At 25.5% G+C, this 23,449-nt stretch overlaps 1 protein-coding gene across 1 annotated transcript; it reads left to right on the top strand.

Moving 5' to 3' along the window:
• Positions 1 to 21,861, top strand: LOC145834543 (uncharacterized). The gene is made up of 17 exons (XM_082941989.1): positions 1 to 346; positions 3,089 to 3,185; positions 6,777 to 6,922; positions 7,838 to 8,096; positions 8,426 to 8,494; positions 10,132 to 10,233; positions 11,025 to 11,144; positions 11,288 to 11,361; positions 16,536 to 16,652; positions 17,533 to 17,680; positions 18,448 to 18,576; positions 19,184 to 19,363; positions 19,803 to 19,919; positions 20,249 to 20,374; positions 20,735 to 21,056; positions 21,276 to 21,353; positions 21,589 to 21,861. The coding sequence occupies exons 1-17, from the start codon at positions 3 to 5 to the stop codon at positions 21,624 to 21,626; spliced, it is 2,466 nt and encodes an 821-aa protein (XP_082798115.1). The 5' UTR covers positions 1 to 2; the 3' UTR covers positions 21,627 to 21,861.
• The last annotated feature ends 1,588 nt before the right edge of the window (positions 21,862 to 23,449 follow it).

Here is a 23,449-nt window from a genome sequence, read left to right as displayed (position 1 = left end):
ACATGATAGACTCAGCCACGACGAGCCAGGGCTTGGTCCAGGCCCACAAGGCAGAAAGTGTTTTGATACCACCTAAACCAAATATTTTAGGCTGCATAACTGGCAGCTACATTGACGACTACTTCATATGCAAGCCAACAACTGTCATTGGAAGAAACTCTGCCCAAGGTCTGGTGGACCTCCACATAAACCTGTCTTCCTACATTTCTAGGAAGCATGCTGTCATCAAGTACAATGGCAAAATGAAGGTGAATTCCTTCACAATGAACTGTGTTGGCAAGAATGGGGTTTTTGTCAATGGTGATTTTCACAAGAGTGGCACGCAAGACATTCCACTAAATGAAGAGTTTGTTTATTTTTTATGACAAATAAGTCTAATAACATGTGTTTTTAGAGAATCAAGCTATTATTAAGTAATAAAAATTATTTTTATAAGTTATTGAGTAGTTTATATAAGCTAAGGTTTTAAAAATTCTAATTAAGTTATGCTATTTTAGCTTATCAGTTGTTGTTGTACTAAGATTTTTCTACTTAGTGTTTTAAAATTGAATAAATTTCAACACCAGAATGAAATAAAACCTTTATTTTATAATATCTTTTTTTTGTGTCTGTGTAAACCACTGTTTTTTTTTTTTGCTACAATCATCGCATATATTAGCAATAGCTTGTTAAGCAAATTAAGTTAAAAGTTTAACAGCTATTTGCAAACATCAAGTTTAAGCCACACAACAGGAGTATTGATTTTTTATTAATAAAGTTGGTTTGGAATACAAGCATCTAGGTCTAGTTTATGTAAATGTCATCACTATTTTTTTAATTGACCCATCAGAATTCAAGTTTAACTTTTAAGATTTCATTGAAGTTTCATTTTTGTTCTTACAGAAAAATATGCTAATTTTCATACTCCAAAAAGAAATATTTGTTTATAAAATTATAACCATAGGGGGCCTTCACATTGCTTTTTACAAGTTAATACTATTTTGTAAAAATTAGTATATGTTATCAGACATTTGTAACTGCTTATTATAATTCAAAATAACTTTTGTTTTATAGATAAATAAATAAATGAGCTTAATATTTTCCTTGTAGAAGATGCAAACAAGAAGCGTAAATAATGGTTTTACACTCAATCATATTTATCCTTAATTTTCAACCAACATTTTTACAATAATTCCGTCAATAAATATTTTTTCTTACTGGATAAATTTTTTGTTCTTAAAAGTATTTTGAATTTTAATTTTTATAAACAGTTGTTTTACAATTTTTGTTATCAATTTAATGTCATCTTCAAATTCAATAAAAAAACTAGTTTTTCAAACAATAACACTAAAAATGGTATTGAACTATAGAACATATCATAAAAATTATTACTATAGGATGCAAACTTTTATATTCTAAAATTAACAGTGGCTCTTATATAAAAGTCATTTTTGAAGAATTAAAAAACAAAAATTGTGGTATAGTGTGTTATGTAATTAGTTCCTGATACATACATATAAATCACAATTAAAAATTGTAAATTTTGCTGAATAAAAAAGAAATTTACTTAATATCTATTAATTTTTTAATTTTATGAGGTCAAATATTAAAGAAAACATTGCTTAGACTGTTATATATATATATTTAATTTTAAAATTTTCTGGAATTCTACAATAAAGTTATCAAAAAAAAAACTAAAAATTGTTCAAATATATATTTTTCTATAATAAGTTTTAGTAGGAATATTGAAATGTTAGAAATGGACTAACTGTCAAGATATGAAGAAAATTCTATAAATATAGATAGAAGATAGATTTGAAATAAGTTCTTTTTTGTCATTTTTCTTTGACCCTACCTTAAACAACCTTTTAAATAATAAGTTTTGGTTCCGTAAATTTGAAAGTTAATTGGACTTTGTTTGGTGATAAAATTTTTTGACAACTAGGATTAAACTCAACTGATATTAAACTTGTGTTATAGTAAAGTGGATCTCCTATGGCCCTATTGGCCAACTTGTATCAAACGTAGTTTTATTGACAGCTTTAGTATTTGTTTTGAAACTCTAAACAAGAGTAATATATAAATTCAATTGTAGTTTATTCAATCCAACCTGACACACCTAACTGTTTTGTACTTTAACTATCATATGTTTTCAAAATCTAGTTAAAGGTTGTTTGTTTTGTTATGGTGCCGAGTAATGACTTGAATGCGGATTCTCCAAACCTTGTTTACTTATTTACAATGTTTGTTTACTATGTTACACACACAAGTTCTATAAACTTACACATCTTAATACTTGATAGTTTACTGTTGTGTAAATGTAATGGAGTAATAAACAAGATAACTTAATTGAATTTTTGATTAGTTTAAAGCATTTATGCTTATATTACGCATACTAACTATAGACAACAATAACTAGCTATAGTATTATAAAACATAATGCAATATAAATTACTTTATTGGTGTTTAAACTTAAAAAAAAATTTTTAGTGATTATTTATCAAATAATAAGAATATTTTTATGTTAATACAATCCCTATCTAATCTAATATATTTATTCAAATGTGTCTATTTTTCTCTATAAAGTAATAAAACAAAAATTTTATTTTATGTTATAAACTTATCAACTTAATATATATCTGTTTTGTTTGGTGTATCACAATTCAATAGTAGATATGAGCTATTGTAATTTATTAATTTTCCATTTTTATGAAGTTTTTACTTCTTTTATAATTTTCAATAGTTTGGCCTTATAGTAATTTTTTTAGCATTTAGAAGACATGGTTCCTTAAAATACTTAAAAAGATCTTGAACTGTCAAGTAAAGTTTTATCAATTAGTTAATATTGGTATGATATAATGTTAAATATCAACTAATCTGAAGAATAACTCCGTATTTAATTAGTTTAGTTTATTTATTTTTGAATAGGAACATATTCTTTATGATATTTTTTCTGTATTAAATTAAAAAAAAAATAATTAAACATAAATAATTATAATAAAATTAGTAATAAATGATAAATAAAATAGTAATAAGCTATAATTATTTATTGTTTAACAATATACTTTAATAATACTAATAATAATAATAATAATCATTAAATAAACAGGTGCAGTATAAGATTTCCAAGCACATCAATAACTCTGGAGTTTCAGCCTGAACCACCAAAGGAAATTCATGTGGAACAAAAAACTATAAACAATTTGGTTTGTTTAATTTATTAGTACCCATTAACTTTGATAAATTCATTTCTTTATTAGGTAGTAAAATAGAGTTTACCAAAGCGATTATGCTTTAAGATTAACAAATGATATTTTATTAATGACTTCTAGAGTTTTAATAGTAAATCAATTGTATTTCAAGTTTATAAACATAAAAGAGTATTGTTGTTTTATGTTTTAATCCTTAAATTAGTATTCAACTATTTTGTTTTAAAAATAAATAAAGACTATGTAGAGTATCACAACAACACTGTACAACTGAACTTTTTAAAAATACTTAACCATTGGACTTAATTTTTTAATGTATTTATTAAACTGTTATTTGATAGACCACAACTTTAGGTACTTAAATGTTGTATGTGACCCCTTTATTTATGTTCAACCTAGTATTAACACATGTGTACCAACTCATTATGTAAATTCATCACAAAAATATGGTTACATGACAACTCGCATTCTTAAAGTTTAAGATTTTCAAGAGGCTACACCTGAGAAAAAAAAACATTAAATCAATGAAATGAAAAAATGTTCCAGAATTTTGTATAGAAATGTTATAACAAAGAAAAGTGTATATATTTGCTAAAAATAGCCATATTTTAGTAATTTTCAAATTAATTTGAGCAGAATCTCAAAAAAAAATTGAAGAAAATAAAAATATACTAGATGGTACAGTTAGTAAAACGATGATAAAAAATATTAAAACATATCCGTCACAGTTGCTGAGAATAAAAAATATCAGAGTTTAAATATATCTATAGCTATGTATTCTTACATGCTTACCATACTTTATTAGATTTTATTATTAACTGATGGTCTTTTTTTTTGAGTGAAACATTGTTTTGAAAATAAGTATCAAAATATTCAAACTTATATTATTTAGGGGTAGGGAGTATAGCACATTTTTTTGGTCATGTTGTAAAATCCATATGAGGAGTCTTGATTTGGATGTGTTTTGGTATCATTAAGAAGAATTTAAAAAAAAAATTAAAAAAATTCCTAAATAACAAAAATGCACCCCAAAAAACTGATCCGGACCCCAAAAATCACATAATTTTTGATTTTTTGACTTAAATAGTAATAAAATCATTCATACACGTCTTAGACTTATATTTTATATCTTAAATTAAAGCTAATAATTATAGGCATACACTTAATGACATTTCAACTGCTTTTGGAATATTATGACGTCATAATCACACAAAATGTGTAAATTTTATCTGTAAAATGGTACGTTTTGTAAATTAAGAAGCATAGCTGGTTGTCTAATCTAATTAAAACAAAATATTTTAAAATAAAACTTTGTAGATATACTTACTTTGCTTTAAAATTTAGGTGATGTTGTATGTATATTAATGGGATATTTGATTTCATAATTCATTTAGCTATAAGTATTTAAAAATAACCTAAGAATGTTATTCAATTTGCATTACAACAACATAACGAAATACAAAAAAGTTGTAATTTATTATAGGCAACATAATGTTGTATGGCATTAAACATTAAAGTTAATGATTGCAAAATAAATAGAGACTAGTATAATAAAGAAATAAAGAACATTGCATAATAAAACGAACATTGCACTGTATCATTTAGTATTAACACTTAAGATTACTGCAAAATGACTGATACTTTTAAAAATACTAGTATAAAATAACTGTCAAATGATTGATAAAAATCTAACTGACTATATGTACATAATACTCATAAAAATACATAAAAACTACTTTTTAACTTAATGTAAAAGACATCTGTTCTGCTATTAAATCTATTTGGACATGGTTTCTCAGTGAAAAAGTAATAGATCTTTCATTAGAAACATCCTATTCCCCATCAACTTTACAATCAAGAATAGAATCTAAATGCAAGTTTAGCAAATCACGTTTAGGTGGGTGTTTCAACTTCGAATTTCTTCTGTCTTGAACTCTTATGAGGTGGTCCATCTTATAAGTCCCATCATCATTTTTACCTTCACACATAGCAATATACCATGTGTCTGATGACCATTCACTAATTAATGTGACATAAAAATTCCCTTCCATAATATCTTCATTTTTTTCTTTCTGTATATTGGGGGAAGAACCCCCTACAATTAATAATGCATCAGTGTTTGTTGGTAAAGATGATTGAGGGCACTCATCATCTTCTGCAACAAGAGCACATAAGTTTAGAAGTCTTTCTTGGTGAGTATTACCACTAACTTTAAAAAGTTCTGGATTGTATAACACTTCAGATTTGTGAGACTCTCTAAAGTAAATTAACTCATTACGAACAATAACTTCATTTTGATCAGGATGAGATTTTAAAATAGAACGCAGCTCTTCCACGCTCACTACAGGCCCACCCCAACTTTTACACAGTTTGAGACGTTTCTGCACATATTGATCCCTTTTTTTCCCTTTTTCAATTTTTTCCTTTATCTGTTTGAGCTTTAAATTTTTTTGATCTGCTACCCACCTTTGCTCCATCTCATTCAGAAATTGAACAACTTTATTAATTTTTTTTTCATGTTTAGTTTGAAAAGAATCAGATATAAGTAATGTACAGTCATTTCTTATCCCTTTTTCTGTGAATTGTTGGTTCCTAAACTTTGCCACTGCTGCTCGCCTTCCAAAACCAGCAAGGTGTCTTTCAGATTCCAAGTTGTTTGTTGGGAGTCCAACCAGTTCTTCATTACTAACCAACTAATTTTTATAAATTTACATGTAGTTCTTTTAATATATGTCTAATTATTTTACTTTTACTCAGGTGCTCTCAATAAACATAATATCTAAAAATGGTTTAGAGTGTTTTTATATCTTTATAAAGAAACAATTGAAATGACTTAGTAATATCTTTCTGGTTGATTGAATTCAGAATTAGTCATTCAAAATCATAGAAACTTAAAGTAAAACCAGCAGAAGAATTTGCTTTTTATAATAGAAAAAAATCAATTTTACAGACAAAATTTGCATATTTTGTGTAATTATGACGTAATAATATATCAAAAGTAGTTGAAATGTCATTAAAAGTATGTCTATAATTATTAGCTTTCATTTAAGATATAATATATAAGTCTAGGACGTGTATGAATGATTTTATTACTATTTAAGTCAAAAAATCAAAAATTATGTGATTTTTGGGGTCCAGATCAGTTTTTTGGGGTGCATTTTTGTTATTTAGGAATTTTTTTAATTTTTTTTTTAAATTCTTCTTAATTAGACCAAAACACATCCAAATCAAGACTCCTCATGTGTCTAGCAAACATCACCCAAGTACTCCCTACCCCTATATTATTCTCCTTATCAATAAGTTTATACGTTATCTTTAAAGATAAAACTTCTACATTAACAGCTGTATAACTTTACTATATAATTAAAACAAAAGTTCTATTAAATTTATTGCTTTTCAACTGTTTCTCGCTTACATGATGATCACAAGAAAATAAACAAAAAGTATATAAAATATCAAGTAAGCGTGGAACAGTTGTAGCAATAAACGCAATAGAACTTTTGTTTGAATTATATAAAGGATTCTTAGTGTGAAGTTCTCTAGCAATTTATTGTTTAAATTTCAACGTAACTTTGCTATGTGTTGCAGGTCAACAAGCCACAGGTTCCAAAAGCCAACAGCAGTTTGCCGGAAGCGTTTCCATTGCCAGTGAACAGAATTATTGCTGAGCTGCCGAATAAAATCCTCACTGCTTTAACTGATAGTGCGCCCGCGTCGCCGGCTGGTACATTGAGGTAAGTTTGTAGTTTATATTTAGTTTTATTGATAAAGTTATTTTAATATTCTGTCTACTTCAGTGGTCTTCAAGTTAATTGAAACACACCCAGGATACTCAGTATACTCAGGATAACTCAGGACAGATTGAAATTTTGAAAAAACTCATGATGAATTAGAATAGTTCAGGACAGTTTGAAAATTTTCAAAAAACTTAGGCTGAATCAAACTTTAAAAAAAAAAAATAATTTAGTTTTATAATTTCTTGGAACCTCAGGTCAGTTTTTCATGTTTCTTGAGGGAGATTTAGTTGAATTAGTTTCAATATTTTGTTACTTTATTACGAATTTTGTTCAGAAACTTGACTACATTGATAAAGAAAGTTAATTAATTTTTTTAGATGACTCAGTACCCTTAAAGGTCGTCCAGGATAGAATGTGGTAAGTCAGGAAACTTTTTTTAATTGTATAATTGCAACCCTGTAAAAACAATATCAGAAAAATCTTACTAGTCACATTTGTCTAATTTGTTCTAGTTTTTTATACAAAGAAGTTTTCTAACTAGTATATAATATATAAAGTGAAAAAAGACTATAATTGCAAAAATCAAATCTAACCAACATATAAATATAAATATCTTACACCATCAAATATCACTTTTAGTTATGTGTTTAAAAAAAAATGTATCAAAATATTTGACTATATCTACTAATTTGTATACTAACTGAAATGTATACTAACTAACTTGTATCAAATATTGAAATGTGTGTATTTTATTTTCCAAAACTAAATTGCATTGAACAACTTTCACTATAAAAACTAAATAGAATTTTGTGTAATTTTAAGAACTTCCACTGAACTTATAATGTAAATGAATTAATTATAACAGTTTAAAGTAATTAAAAAATGAATTAATATATCGGTATAACATTACAGTGCAGTAAGCTCATGCCCGGCTTCACCAAAACCAGTGAGGAAGAGAAACACAAAAAGTTTAAACGATGTTGTTAAGGAACATTTGAACAAAATTAACACAAATCAATTGAATAATGCTCAAATTGAAGGTTCAAATAAAAATAACACTAACAAATTTAATGGTGCTCACATAGAAGACCTGAATAAAAATAATACAAAGCAATTGAATGATACTCATAATGAAGATTTGAGTAAAGTTCTTACTGCTGAAGAAAGCAAGGTAAGTTTAGAAAAACTTATTTTTTTTAGTTTATACTTTTAAGGTTCCAACACTAGAAGTTTTAATCTATCAAAAATGCTTCTTGAAAATTTAAATTCCACAACCAGTTTTTCAGTAAAGTTTTTTTTATTTGTATTCCGTAAAACGGAATATTAAGTACTGAATAAATCAAGTTTTAATTTTTATGTTTAGATAAATATGTTTTACAGTTTTATTCAAGATTTATGTATCTGTTATACTTCAAATTATTTTACAAAACTTTTAAAATGAACATTTTAACAGTGGCCATTACACAAAAGTTAATTAATACATTTGTTGTTTGCAAACAGAGAAAACTGCATAGTGAGCCGATTTCATACAACAAACCTCCATTTAGCTATGCTCAATTAATTATACAGGTAATTAATATTTTTCATAACTTGAAAAAAAGTTTACTGTTATTAGTTTTACACGTTTAATTATTAGCACATGCAATAATTAATATTTATTATATTCTAATATGGGCGATTTTTTTAGTAAAAAATACTTTAATTAGTTTTGTGTGTTTTATTTATAACAAAAATAGTAGTTATTTATGATAGTATTTTATATAGTTATATTTATTGAAGTAAAGAAATTTTATTATTACTTTTTTGACATTCAAAATAAATTATTATGAAAATTAATAATATTTACTAAAATTGTTTTCACTTGCTGTACAGTATGCATTAGAAATACTTTAGTTATATTTACAGGTGCAAAACTTTTTCTGTTTTAAAAAACAGATTTTTGTTAATTTAGGCCCTGTAGTTTAAACTTACAATTTTTTGAAGACCAAGTTTTAAATATTAAGATTTATTAAACTACTCATATCAAATTAAAGTTTTAATTATCAAAGTTTTTCACTATAAAGTAGAATTTTGATAGTTTTAGTTTTATTATTATTATTACTATTTTTTCAATTTGTTAAAAGTTTTTACCAATAAGTCTTAGAGATGGTACTTCCAATAAATTTATTTTGAATATGCAGTCTGTTATTTAAATAAAATAGTCTTCAACACCATAAGTATCTGAACCTGTTTAAAAAAGCTTGTCGTTTATGAATTTAAGTAAATTAAATGTTTTACAATAAGTAGGTGTCAATCTTAATTATGTTGAGTTGACACCAACTTAAATAAGGTCATTTGGGTTTAAAAAACAAGTTTATTAGATTATAGATTACCTGACAATTGTATGTTAAATTTATCTTTCTCTAGTCGTAATATATATTATCAGGCCAAATGTTAATTATACTATTTATTTCCAATTTTTAAATAAAAAAATAGTATACAATGGTAGATATGCCCTATTTTTTTTGTAACCAACGATTCGAACATAAAAAGTTTCGCTTAAAAGTGTGTATAAAAGTGGTAATGTTACAAAACGTTTATAATCATTCAATACTTCGCATTTTATCGTGAAATGGTTTTAAGATAGTACTAATAAAATAAACTTGTTTATGTTTTGGTAATTTACCAAAAAACAAAAATTATAAACAATTTGACGATTTAAACGTGTTTTCTTGCACGCATTTAAATTATAATATTTAGATTATTTTATATAGTTTGAAAAAGAAACTCATAATCATCCGTTAACTTTATCATGTACAATTTTTTAAAATTTTATTGTAATGGTTATAATAATCACATTAATTGAATCATGTGTGGTATCATTTTGACTTACATATTTTATATTGTCTAAAATCACTTATGTATGTATATGTAATGCTTTTAAAAGAATGTTATTTTCAGTATATCATTAAATTTTTATTTTATTAAAGTTTATTTAATCAACTAATAATCTTTTAAACCTTTTTATGTTTATATTGTGGTTATTTATATTACCAAATCTAAATATCAAAACTGTTCTATAACAGGCAATTTGTACTAATCTGTTTAATATTACAGAGTTTTTCAGAGGCTATTTCGTGGACATATATTTTACTTAACATAGTTAGAATTTAAAATAGTATATAAAAATATTGATTAGTTTATTTAATATTAAATACTTTTAACAGGCAATATCTTGCGCGCCACAGCAGCAATTAACATTGAACGGAATTTATAATCACATAATGAAGTATTACCCTTATTACACTTCAGCTGAAAAAGGATGGCAGGTTTTTAGTTTATTTAAATATTTGTTAATAATTTTGTGACATGTTATGAAATATTATCCATACTATAGTAGTTCTAAAAAAGGATTGTAGGTACTAAAATTATTATTTATTTATTATTATTTTTTCAATTACGCAATGGGATATTATCCGTACTATACTAGTTCTGAAAATAAGCTGGCCTATAATTAATTTAATTTTAAATTTTTTAGCTAATTATTTTTAATATGTAATGATATATTACCCATACTACACTAGTTCTAAAAAAACTGCCCGGTATAAATTTAATTTTCAAAATGTAGTTAGTATTTTGTGATACATATTGAAATGTTACCCATATTACATTAGTTCTTTAAAAGGGTGGCAGGTATTGATTATCTAGTATTTAATATTCATATGATGTTTATTTAATGTTTGTTATGTATTTAAATTGTACCCGTGGTATTATTTTCACTACAAATGATTTATTATTGTAAATATTATTTAGTAATTACCACTGATTTAAATAGTATACAAACTTCTCCACTAAGTCTGAACAGAATAATAATTTTTATGTAGATTTTTGCTTATTGTATAGTAGTGTTAAACCTTATACCAATCGAAACAAAATTCAATTCGTCACAACCTGTCGCTGAACAGATATTTCGTTAAAGTAAATTAATGTAAAAGTATGTATTAATTCAAAAAAAATAATCCTTCTGTCAATCACCAAAATAGAACTTAATATTTAAATTACTTGTCTTATGTTTTTAATTATCATTAAAGCAGTATATAAACCTTTTTTTTTTCAACAGAATTCAATTCGTCACAACTTGTCGTTGAACAGATATTTCGTGAAAGTTCCACGAAGCGACGAATCAGCTGGGAAGGGTTGCCACTGGAAAATTGATCAGTGTCAGATTAAAAACTTGCAGGTGAAAATATACTGAAATATAAATTACAATTAATAAATATAATAGTATAAATTTGTAACCAGGTATTAGTGTACTGGAAAATAAACTACAAATAATAAATATAATAGTATAAATCTATAAACTAAAGTTCTCTAAACTTGCAGGCTACCGCTTGGAAGAAGAGAAGACCTCAAGGTAGTGGTAGCAGTGGTAGTGTGAAAAATAATCAGCTTTTTTTGTTAGTTGATTATAAGTATTACTAACTAATAATAAATATTTTTTAATATCAAACTTTAGATTATTATTTATTAATGACTCAGTTGAGGCGACAACGTCAAGAATAATCAGTAGTTTTTGTTAGTTGATTAAATAAAAAAATATATTTAATATATTTAACAGCATAAATTAGTAGTAACAACGTGAAGAATAATTAATTATTTCTGTTATCTGGCTGTAAATTAAGGGCATGGGGTCCACCTTGATTTTTACAAGTATATCTTATTTTGTAGAGTTTTATCTGAGCTATCAGACATTTTTAACCGCTTGAAAAAATTCAAAGCATTTTTTAAGATATGAGCGATCAAAGTTGGTGATTTCAATAGGTTCCTAATGGAAGGCGCAAACTAAAAATTCGAAAAAAGACCATTTCACTATAAATGTATCTCCTCCTTCATTTTTTAAGCAATCTTTTTCAAAATTTCACAGAAAGTGTTTTACTAAGTTTTAAAGAGATCAAATGCAGGAATTTTTTTAATTTTGAAAAATAAAATTTTTATTAAAATAAAACCACCAATTTTTTTTTTGTTTTTTTATCTAAAATTTTTATATTTTAATATTTTCAAAATTCCAACATTCAAAGTCTTCCAAATTACAAAAGGAACGTTTCCTGAAAGTTTGCGGTCTTTAGCTCAAAAAATGAAGGAGAAGATAGGTTTTTAGTGATTTTTTAAACTTCCGAGAAAATTGACCCCGAAAAATTTGCGGTCCATACGTTTGTATCGGAAACTTTTTATAAAAATTACAATATCTCAAAAGTTAAATAAGATTTTTGAATTCTATAAAAACTGGCTTGTAGTTTGTATTTTAAGCTTTAATTTAAGATACAATGTTATTTTAGTAAAAAAAAATGTCGGATTCCCCCGTATCCCCTTAAAATGTTTTATTGACAAATTATTAATAATTTTAAGTTTAGTTAATTATTTCTGATAGTTGATTATAGTAATATAAATGATAATTAACATAATATATTGGAAAATATAATCATCTGTTTCTGATAATTGATAACAGGTATATAATAATTAACACAAAATAACATATTGTATATTAAGTTATTTCTGTTAGTTTTTCGTTAATTGTGTTTTTTTTTTCAAATTGTCCTTGTTGATAAGTATGTTATAGTATACATACAAACTTATAACAATAAAAAGAATAACCAGCTGTTTCTCTTAGTTGATAATAAATATAAATAATGTAATTATTTTATATTAGTATAAGTGAAAAGTATCTAATCACATATTTTGCTAGTAAATATACTTAATAACTTACGCAAAATAATAGAAAGAATAGTCAGTTGTATCTATTAATTATAACCATGTATATAAAAATTTTACTATTGTTATAAGAAATCAAAATCTTTTAATTGAGGTTATCTGTGAAAATTGTTATTTTAATGTTACTATAGAAGAGAGTAATATACCTGTATTAATATGTATAGTAGCAAAAAAGGTTGTATAATTTTCTATTTTCTGTCAGAGTGAAACCTTCTTTTAGATCTCAAGTCCTTGTCTTTCTTAACCTGGTTCCAAACGTTTTAAATACTTTAAAGATGAGATCTCTTTTTGACATTTATTTGCACTTATAATTACTTAAAAACTGAAAAGTTGAAAACTTTAGTGAAAAGTGTAATTTATTGTGCAAGTTTGGTGAGTATAAACATGTCAACAAAATAAAACGAAAACTAAAGTTATTTCCAGTATAATAAGCTAAAGCAGTCAATTTAACGAGTCAGTTTAATCTATAAGCTTTTAAACAATACAGCTCAGAAAGTTTAAGTGCTTACAAAAGTAGAATTAAATAGCTGAGCGCTATCAATAAAAGTTAAATGTAAACTCCACAAAATGTTACTCCTTTTTTAAAAATAGCAAACTTGTTTGTTTTCACAACAATTTGTTTACAAAAAAAATCCAACAAAAGTTTATTTTTGCAAAATGAGTTTAGATTCATTTTTCATTCTGGTTTTTTACAAATAAAATGCTATGTTTAGTTCCATTATCTTTTAATTGATTTTAGAACTAGAATTTTGAACCAAATCTACAAGTCTACTTAAAAAAAAATATTCTAACGTATTCTTACTCATTAACTAAGTCACATAAGAACAATATATCAGCTGTGTTTTTAAAAAAACATACAAATAAAAGTCATGCAGAAAAATAAATCACTTTAAAATTAAAAATGTACAACTATTTAAAACCCTACAAATATTTACAAGTAAATGTTTCAACGTCCAAAATTTTACTTCATTAAAGCAGCTTTGACCAGAATGTCCACAAGTGAATACACATGAACATGAGCACAAATATGGTGAAGAAAACATCCAGTGCAGTCAGAATGCTATCCCAAATCTTTTTTACGTCAAAACCTTTCTGGTAAATATCATCATCAACGTCATAATAATATACATCATCTTCAAAATCGTCCTCTTCAAGACTTACGTCATAGGTTGTAGTTATCTGATAATTTTCATCACAATCATCACTGCTTATTTCGTAAATATCCTCATCAAAACATACGTCATGAAGCACATCCATTATGGTGTCTTCGTCCAGTTCTCTGATGCTTGATTCCTCACGGTAAACTTCGAGTTGGGTAGCGCTCATTTTTTTCAACAAAATCAGACAATCTTTTATGGAAAATAATAAATCCAAATTGACTTATCAACGTTTTATTCTTTGCACGAGAAAGTATAGGAAGCGAGAAAAAATAATACGGGAGTTTATTTTTTTGAAAGAAAAAATTGCAACAGTTTTACGATGCTGATGAAAATAAATGCTCGTTAAATTTTATCGAAAGAAAAATTTCAGTGTGGGAGTGTTTGAAGTTTTATCCCTTACTTGACAATTTAATTTTAAATAAAAATGACTGTGAAACTTAGAAGATTATTTTTTTCAAATGACAGTTTTATTTTTATATAGAAATCTCAAACTTGAATTTAATATTTATCAATTTTTAATAAAGTTTTTAGTTAATAAATATAGTATATATGAATATATGAAGTTTTAACATTCTTGAAACGTTTTATTACATTAAATGACTCATATTGAAAATCTTTAAGTTTAAAAGAAATTAATTTTTACTAGATTTAAACTAAATACTGAAATTCAAACTAGTTTTTGAGATATAGTGATACAAAGTAAGATAATATCAATAGATACCTTTCGGAAGAACCAAATTACAAAAAAAAATCATCTATAATAAATATTCTCCTAATATAGTTTTTTAGTAATTGTGTTGAATTTTTATCAGTCTAATCTTAAATTGTAATAATAAGTAATTGTAATAAAAATAACTTATTGTATGAATTGATTTAAATTAGAATGAAAGATTTCTTTGTACTTTAAAACAACCATTTTTAAACTTCGATCATAAAATATTTTTTATAACTTTTATAACAATGTGATTTTATAAAAATTCGAAAATGTTCAAAAAATAGACTTAATTGCTTAAGAAATAAAGGAAGATATTTATTTTTATCAAACTTTTCAAAATTGTTAGCTATCATTAGTTCTCAGCTCAATAATTTAAGCTTTCACTTATAGGTAAGATTTAATTTTTGTAAAAAACGTTTGACGCCTATGGCCTTAACTGAAACTGTACATTTAGAAAAAAATAACAAAACATTATCAAACACTTTTAATTCCCAAACTTTTAAATATATTTTTTTATATTTTATAAAGTGGTTACTGATACTTATTAGTAGAATTAGTAATGCAATTAAAGGTTATAATAAGTTAACTTACAATACTATCATCAGTTTTAATTAACTCTAGTAATATTAGCTGTTTTTTGTAATTTAAGGTAATTATGTTGGTATGCAATCCAATTAAGTTAATAGTAGCTTATTGTTTACAAAATTATTAACAGCTGTTTATACAAGTTTTTCTTTTTAACTAAATGTTGTATTTTGTATTTTTAAACTTAAAATTTATTGAAAAATAGAATTAAATAAGTTGAGCATGTTTAGTTTATATTGAAAAGTTTTAAACTTGCATCAAAGTTCGTAAAATACTTAAGACAAGTTTGAAATATGGCTACTATAAATTTAGATATGCTTCTGTCATATATAAAAATTCTTATAAATTGATATATTGTGCATTTTAAGTTATGCTCCTGATAGATTTATTTCAATAACTACAAATAAGCTGTAATAAATAATTATACTATAAAAATTAATTTTAACTTTACAAAATTGAATTATGTTCATTCTTAAAATGAGTTAAAATTTGAAACTACTACTTTTAAATAAACTAATCAGAGTTGCCAAAAACCTGGAGTTTTTTAAAAACCAGAAATTTGACAGTCGGGGAAAAAACCTAGAATTTGAGAAAATTTAAAAAATAAAAACCGGGAGTTTCTAAAAAAATCACTAAAAAAACCTAGAAAAACCTGGAGTTTTAAACTAGTTTTACAAGTAAAGTAACAAAATTTTGATGAAATCCGAAAATATATTATAATGATTAAAGAATTTAGTATCATTTTTTTTTTCATTAAAAACACATTTAAAGTAACTTAACAGTATCTTTATAAAATTGTTATACACTTGAAGATATCTTTTTTAACCTAAGTTTAATTTTATATCAAAAATAAACCAAAAATTTAGTTTTTGAAACCCTGAAATAAACTAAGAAAAAAGAAATAAACAAAAAAAACTTTTGGTAACCCTAACTTATGTATTGAAAAAAAGTTTTTTAAATGTTTGCTATTTTTGCTGAATTATACTTACCTGAAATATTTTTAATAACTAGACAAAACTTTAAAGCGCATAACATTTCATACAACAAAATTTTGATATTGGTCCCTTTTATTTTTTAATAACATTTATAACAATAATGTCTACCTAAAATATTTTAAAATTAAAAAATAAATAGCTTCTAAAAAAAAACTATTCAAAAATTATAAAATAGATATCTTGTTAGTTTCAATCTGTAAACAGTAACATTTTTTTATTTGAGTAGGTAAACTTAAAAAAAAACACATTTGTTTTATCACACTAACTCTACCCATCATTTTAGTTACTACTGTTTTATTAAGTATCTGTTTTTAAATTCAGGTCAGCACCTTCAAAATAAGATTAAATATATAAATCTATATTTTATACTATGTATTATTTTATTGAATATATATTTTTAAATTCAGATCAGCACCTTCAAGCCCATCAACAGCGAACAACTCGAAATCGAGCGACGATTTCACAAATTCCGCTGGAAGCCCGTCGGTTGTACAAATAAATAACAACATGCAAAATATTTTCAAGTAAATGTTTTTATTTGAAGTGTATTTTGAATAGTTTTAATATAAATTAAGTATTTAAAAAATTCCGCTGGAAGCCCGTCGGTTGTACAAATAAATAACAATATGCAAAATATTTTCAAGTAAATGTTTTTATTTTATTTTAATTTTAAGTACTAATATATTAATTAAGTATTTCACAAATTCTGCTGGAAGTCCGTCTGTCGTACAAATAAATAACAACATGCAAAATATTTTTAAGTAAATGTTTTTATTTGAAATGTGTTTTAAATAATTTTTGTATAAATTCAGTATTTAAAAAATTCAGTCTGTGAGTTGTACAAATAAACAACAACATGCATGAAGTTTTCAAGTAAATGTTTTTATTTGAAGTGTGTTTTGAATAGTTTTTATATAAATTAAGTATTTTAAAAATTCTGCTGGAAGTTTGTTGGTTGTACAAATAAATAATAATAGCAAAACATTTTAAGTAATTATTGTTCAGTAACTATTTATAACTAAAATTTTAGTTCAAGCTTTAAAAACCAACTATTTTTTCTAATATTTTATTAAGACCTAGTACAAATAAAAAATCGAAGCCACACAAAAGTCGACCTTTGAACTAAAATTTTGAACTAAAATTTCTTTAAACTTTGCGCTAAAGTTTATTGCTTTTAAAAGTTAAATTAAAAATATCTGTAACTCCTCAAAGTTTTTATTCATAGCGACTTTTAAACTTCGTTGCGCTCACATGCAATCACTTGTACAAATACTTTAACAAACATTATTTTATGCTCAACATATTTAATATCAACTTGTAACAAATTAGCAGTTTCAACCTTTAACATATTTTATATTTTCAATAATATTCAAACAAACATTCTACCAAAATAACTCGCAACAGGTTAGCGAGATCGGCTCCTACCAGCCCTGCAACTAATACCAACCAGAAACAAGAAGGAAATATGCAAGTGGTCAGTTCGCAACAAAATGGTCAAACACCGCTGATTATTGGGCTTCAAAGCACGCCTGCGTACCAGCAACAACGACAGGTTTAATGAAGTTTAACATTTATTATTACATATTTAATTATAAACATTTTAAAAGGTCTCTACTCTCTATAAAAACATTTTAAAAAATCTTAAATTTCAGTTTAAGACAAATATAAAATCCTTCTTATTTTTTACACAAAACCCAAATTTATCATAAAAAATACCAACTAACTTAAATTTGATACTTAACTATAAACTTTGAATACTTTATTTATGTATTATGTTATAAATATTTATTAAACTATATATTTGATTACAAAGATTTATGCAGCTCAGCTATGAATCATAATAAGTTATCTTAGTAGAACTCAAGCGTATATTTTTTTGAGTACTTATTACAAACAATTTATCAGGTACTAAGCATACGGTCACTAGTGTGTTGTAAATTTAAATTAGTTGAAATTGTTTTATGATAAAGTTCGTTTTTGTATAAAAACATAAATAGAAATTTATATTTTTCTTAAACTTAGAAGTAAGAGTTTCTTTATATTACTGCTTTAAATTAATATGACTTTAGAATGGAAGACTATACTTACATATATTAAAACTTTTTTTAAACTTTCTTTAATGTACTAGTTTTAAACAGCTTATCTTGTACTAAACATACTTTTACTAGAATGTTGTTAATTCTATTGAATAATAAATTAGCAAGCTTTTATATTAATTTTAAAGCACCCATTTTGTACTAACTGTAAAAAATTGATCAGATTCAAATAAACTATAAATAGTACCTTGTTAATCGTTTTTAATCAACTACAATTTTTTAGGTACCAAACATAATATCTGCCCCGCCAAAGAAGTTCACCCAGAATCATCAGAAAACAGGTCTTCATTTGTTGAGTGAAGTTTGCTCGAGTCAGCCGTCTGCCATAAAGAACTCATCTAACATTATTAAGGTCAGTTTCTTTGTATAATTGATTGGAGAAGATTGTAATTATGTCATTTTTGTGATTGGTTTTTAAGATGATTTTTAGTGATAAACAGAATGTTTTTCCCTTGACAATTAAGGATTTAAGGAAACTTTTAATTTAGTAAACCATAGTCCGGGATCCTAAAAGTTTAACGCTTTTTGTTGATAATTTTGGATATCAGGGGACAACAACTAGTAATGGAACAAAAAAAGTAAATTAATAAACTACTTTTAATATGGCGATATCTAATAGTAAAGATTTTTTTTGAATTTTCGTCAAGCTTACGATTGCGAAAATGAGTTTTAGTGTCTTGAAGGAGTACAAAATTAAAAAATGTTACAATATTTTAGTTCTACTTGAACAAGATTTGTTTAAGCACTGACGAGGTCTTTGACCGAAACTTAGTTTGTAAAATTAATTCTTGAAAGATTATTTTCATTATTTCTCCTCTAGCAGCTAAGATCTCTTTATTTCTTTTCTTAAAACCAAACCAAATAATATTTTAGTTCCAGATAATCCTAAACTTTCAATATTATAACAAAACTATAAAAAAAAACAAAAAAACTAATTAATTAATTACTTTCCCTTCCAGGTCGGCGCGCAAGTCGGGATCAATACAAGCTCAATAAAAAACATAGTCAGTAAGTCGGCAACAGCGTCATCTAGCGGACAGATGATTTCGTCTGGCCGTAAGCAGCACATCGACATAATAAAGCCTCACAATTTCAACAAGCCTTCCGCGCAGTTCGTACCAAGAAATAATATTAACCAGGTTTTCACTAGTTTATTTTTGAATTTAAGTTTTTTCTGCAAATTAAGTTGTTTTATTCACGATTCCAACTACAACTTAAAATAAGGTTGTATATTTATATATTTTTACTTTATTTACCTACTTATACTAAAACAAGCAACAATTTCTAGCGAGTAATTTTTACAAACTCGACTTAATAAAAAACACCAAAGTTAACTTTTTTTCCGCAAAATATTTTATTCAAAACTCTGTAGAAAACCTGTGCATGAAATTTTAATAAAACATTTTTGTGTCAAAAGGTTAAACTTAACACTTCAAAAAAGTCGTTTCAAGAGTATACTACTTAACTCTATTAACTAACACAAAAGTAAAACTTTTATACTTGAAATACTTATCACAAGGTGTTTATAAATACAAATGTTTATAATACAACTTATATAATACAAATACTTATCAACAGTTTTCGCAAGCGGTTACAACTCAACACAAGTTAATGAGCCCTCCCCAAAAAATTCCAGTTAAACTGCTGACGTCTGCAAATAGTAGAAATAATAAGCTCCACACTGTCTACAACATGGTTTGTTCGTAACAATACCTTGATAGTTTGTTTTAATGAATTTTTTTAAAATAGTTAATAAGTTAAACAATAGTTAAACAGTTAATAGTTAAATAGTTAAACAGATAATTGATGAAAACAATTAGTTTTATGCTTTTTATAGTATTGCTAAGAATGTATTGTAGGTTATTTTAAAAATAAATACCAAGTTAGAAACTTTTAATGCTCTACTAATTCTAAACAGCTATCATGCTTGAAAAGCTTTTTTTTTTTAAAGTTATTAGTTTAATATTAATCAAAATAGCAATATAACTTTAAACAACTTGTAACAAATATCACTCTTCTAACAGGCAAGCACGTCATCACAGAGCATTGTCTCACCCAATCAAAACGTTCGAAATTTTGTCTCACCCAATCAAAACGTTCGAAATATCGTCTCTGCCAGTCAGATTAAAATTATACAAGCTCCACAGCAGGTTAGATTTGTTTTAATGAATAGAAATTGGACGGTAAGGTTTGGGTGCGTTTTAATTTCTTGTTTGTACTAATAATACACGTTTTCTTTTTAAATTAAATTCGTTTGGTATTTACTTGCAAATACTTCTAGTTTAAGTACTTTTTAAAATATTATATTTTTCTTATGGCTCAATACATAAGATTAGCCTTACTTAAACAACTATAATAAACTAGTTCGTTAAAACTTGTTAGCAAATAATTAATAAATACTCTAAAGTATAAATGCATAAGTTGTAAATATAATTATACACATAAGCCGATTATAACTCAGCCATATCGAAAACAATAATAACACTAACTCATACAATAAAAAAAAACAGTGGCAACCATCAAAAATACAAGTCGGCCATCAGCAAAACAAAAGCGTCACGATCGTGTCGGCACCAAATGTGAACGATTTTACAAACGTTGGTCAGCCAATCACAGAGCAGAATGTCGCAGTGCAGAGCTCGGTAGCGCCACCACAACTCGTTGCGGTCAACACGGCTGAAACGGTTAACAACCTGGTGAAGAACCCAGCTGGTTCAGAACGAAATGCTGACTCAGCGCAAAATAACGTCACTGTTGTGAACAGTGTCGCTGTTGTGAACGCTGTCAGTCAGTTTGCAGTTCCGAAACCGCTTCTGTCCGATGAGCAACTGGGTATGAACTGTTTTCGTTTTCTTAATTAATAAGTTTTTTACAAATTTGCCCCGAGTCGTTTGTTTGATGCTTTCATATAAGCAACTAATTAATCTTTTTATCCAGAGTGGTTTAATAAGCAATTGTGATTTTTAATAATATCATTAATTTGTTTCTACTCGTTATAATATTTCCGATTGAAATGTTGTAGGTTACATAATAACGAATAAATAAAATTAGAAAAAGAAACAGATAGAAAGATGAAGAGAAAAGCCGAGGAGATTGCTGCAGTTGAAGCCAAAAAACTGAAAATTCAAGGTAGTATTTAAATTATATGTATATATATTTTTTATATAATTTAAATATATATATATATATAATATATTAATGATTAAGTTAAGAGTTATATTTTGGATTGAAAAAAAAGTTTTAATAATAAAGATAAAGTTATTGTTATTTTATTCCTAAAGCAGACTCTAGTACAAATATTTTTTAATAATAAAGTTCCCTTTTAGGAAATTAATTTACTTTAATTACAATTTTTTATTTACAGAGGAAGTCTTTGCGAAATCATTAGACGAGTTGGAATAAAAAAATCACAAAAGTAGTAAATAAAAAGTAGATAGTTAATTTTAAAGTCATTTAAACTAACTACACAAATATCTGTTAAACTGCCTAAAATTTACTAGATAGTAAGTAGGAGCTGTAAGTTTAGTTTGTAGTTTTGTTACTGTAAAATTTTAATTTTTTGTTCAAAACTTAAACCAATAATTTTCAAGCATTTAATCAAAATTTAGTTAAGTGGCAATTAAGTTAACATTTTAATTTTTTTAAAGCCTCAAATATCAAAAACTTGGTTTTTTAATGTATTTAAGTTTTAAGGTGAAACATAGTTTGTTTTAAATTTAATTAGTTACAGTAGATAATCAAAATTGCCTTTTGTAGAACTTTTCTAAGATTAGATATTCAAACTAATAAGCAATTTTTATGGGTTTTTAGAGTGTATAGAGTTGTAAATAGTTTTTATTTCTTTTAGCACGTATTTCTGACAATAGTGTACAAACTAACTACATTTTAAGTTAAACACAAATTTAGTTCTGTATAAAATTTTTCATTTTGTTTTTATTGTTTAAATTATGTTTACTGAAAACTAAATAATGTGACTAGAGCTATTTTTCTTTACTGTTATTGAACTCTGTATTTGTAGAAAAAAAAATTGTAGAATATTTAGCAACTTCGTTCCTTTTTCTTTTTGGTACTTTTTAGTAGCGTTTTGTAATTAATAAATTGTAGATTTTGTTTTTTTTTGAATTTTTATTTGTATAAGATGCTTAAATTATTAAAAAAAGGTATAATATAATGCTTATGAATTTTTTTTTATATTATCATTTGTTTGTGAATATATTAGAATTAGAAGTTTTTGATTTGTTACCTAGTTCCTAAGTTTAAGCGTATTTATTTTAAATACTTCTTATTACTTACTTAATATTTTGTTTCATTCTAAATAACAGAAACATACAGATGATGTACCCTGCTTCACGTACACAAGAATAATAAACATAATTTAATTTAAACTAGGTTCTCGTTAATTTCTCGGTATTGTAGGGCTCAATCGTTTCTAACTTGCAACTCAGTGCAGTTTGAATTTTTAATAGAACTTGTGGCCATGTTTAAGGTCTCGGCAGAAATAAAACAAAACCAACGTAGTTTTTAGCGTAATTGTAGTTTTTACACGTCGTTTAAACATCACGGCTCGCCAAAATGAATTATAAATGAAAAATTTTTGTTACAAACCTTAAATGTTTATGTAAAAACATTAATTTTGTAATTTGTAACCCCTGATATGCACCCACGCAAAAACATTGCAACAGAAGTTTTTTAAATATGCAGCAAATTGTCGGAACGTCCTAGAAGGTTGAAATACAGATTTTAAAGTGTAATGAAAATCAAAAGAGATCATTTAAATTTCACTAGAGTGTTTAATGTCAACTAATTTAGTTTTAATATGAACGTTTTATAAGTCGATACTAAACAATTCATAAAACAGAAGTACAATTAAGTTCAACATTTTTCTGTTATTTTGACCAAAATGTTAAATATAATGATAAGCAACTTAAAATAAACGTTTTCATTCTTTACTGTTTGCATAATTTGGTAATATCATTTTCTTATGAGAAAAAATTTAGACTATCATTGGACTAGTTAAAAAATTTAATAGATAATTTGATGATGTTTCATTTAAAAAGCAGTGGTTTTTAGTTAAACAGTTAACATGTATTCTAAGTTTGGAATATATCAATTTTACTCTTTATTTAAAACTAATTTTTATTCATGCCAAAATCGTTACAACAAAATAAATTTTAACTGACTTATTCTTGAGCATGCAATAAAAAAAAAATCTTTAAAGAATAAAA

This window comes from Thalia democratica, chromosome 4, assembly GCF_965202585.1.
Source record: "Thalia democratica chromosome 4, ktThaDemo2.hap1.1, whole genome shotgun sequence".
Lineage (NCBI taxonomy): Eukaryota > Metazoa > Chordata > Thaliacea > Salpida > Salpidae > Thalia > Thalia democratica.
The sequence above is the reverse complement of the archived record's forward strand: the minus strand, read 5'-3'. Positions and strand labels throughout refer to the sequence as shown.

Coding starts and splice junctions, on each gene's coding strand:
- LOC145834543 (XM_082941989.1), top strand. CDS start 3: ATGATAGACTCAGCCACGACGAGCCAGGGCTTGGTCCAGGCCCACAAG. Junction 3,186..6,776: donor AAAAAACTATAAACAATTTG/GTTTGTTTAATT, acceptor TATGTGTTGCAG/GTCAACAAGCCACAGGTTCC. Junction 19,364..19,802: donor CAAGAAATAATATTAACCAG/GTTTTCACTAGT, acceptor ACTTATCAACAG/TTTTCGCAAGCGGTTACAAC.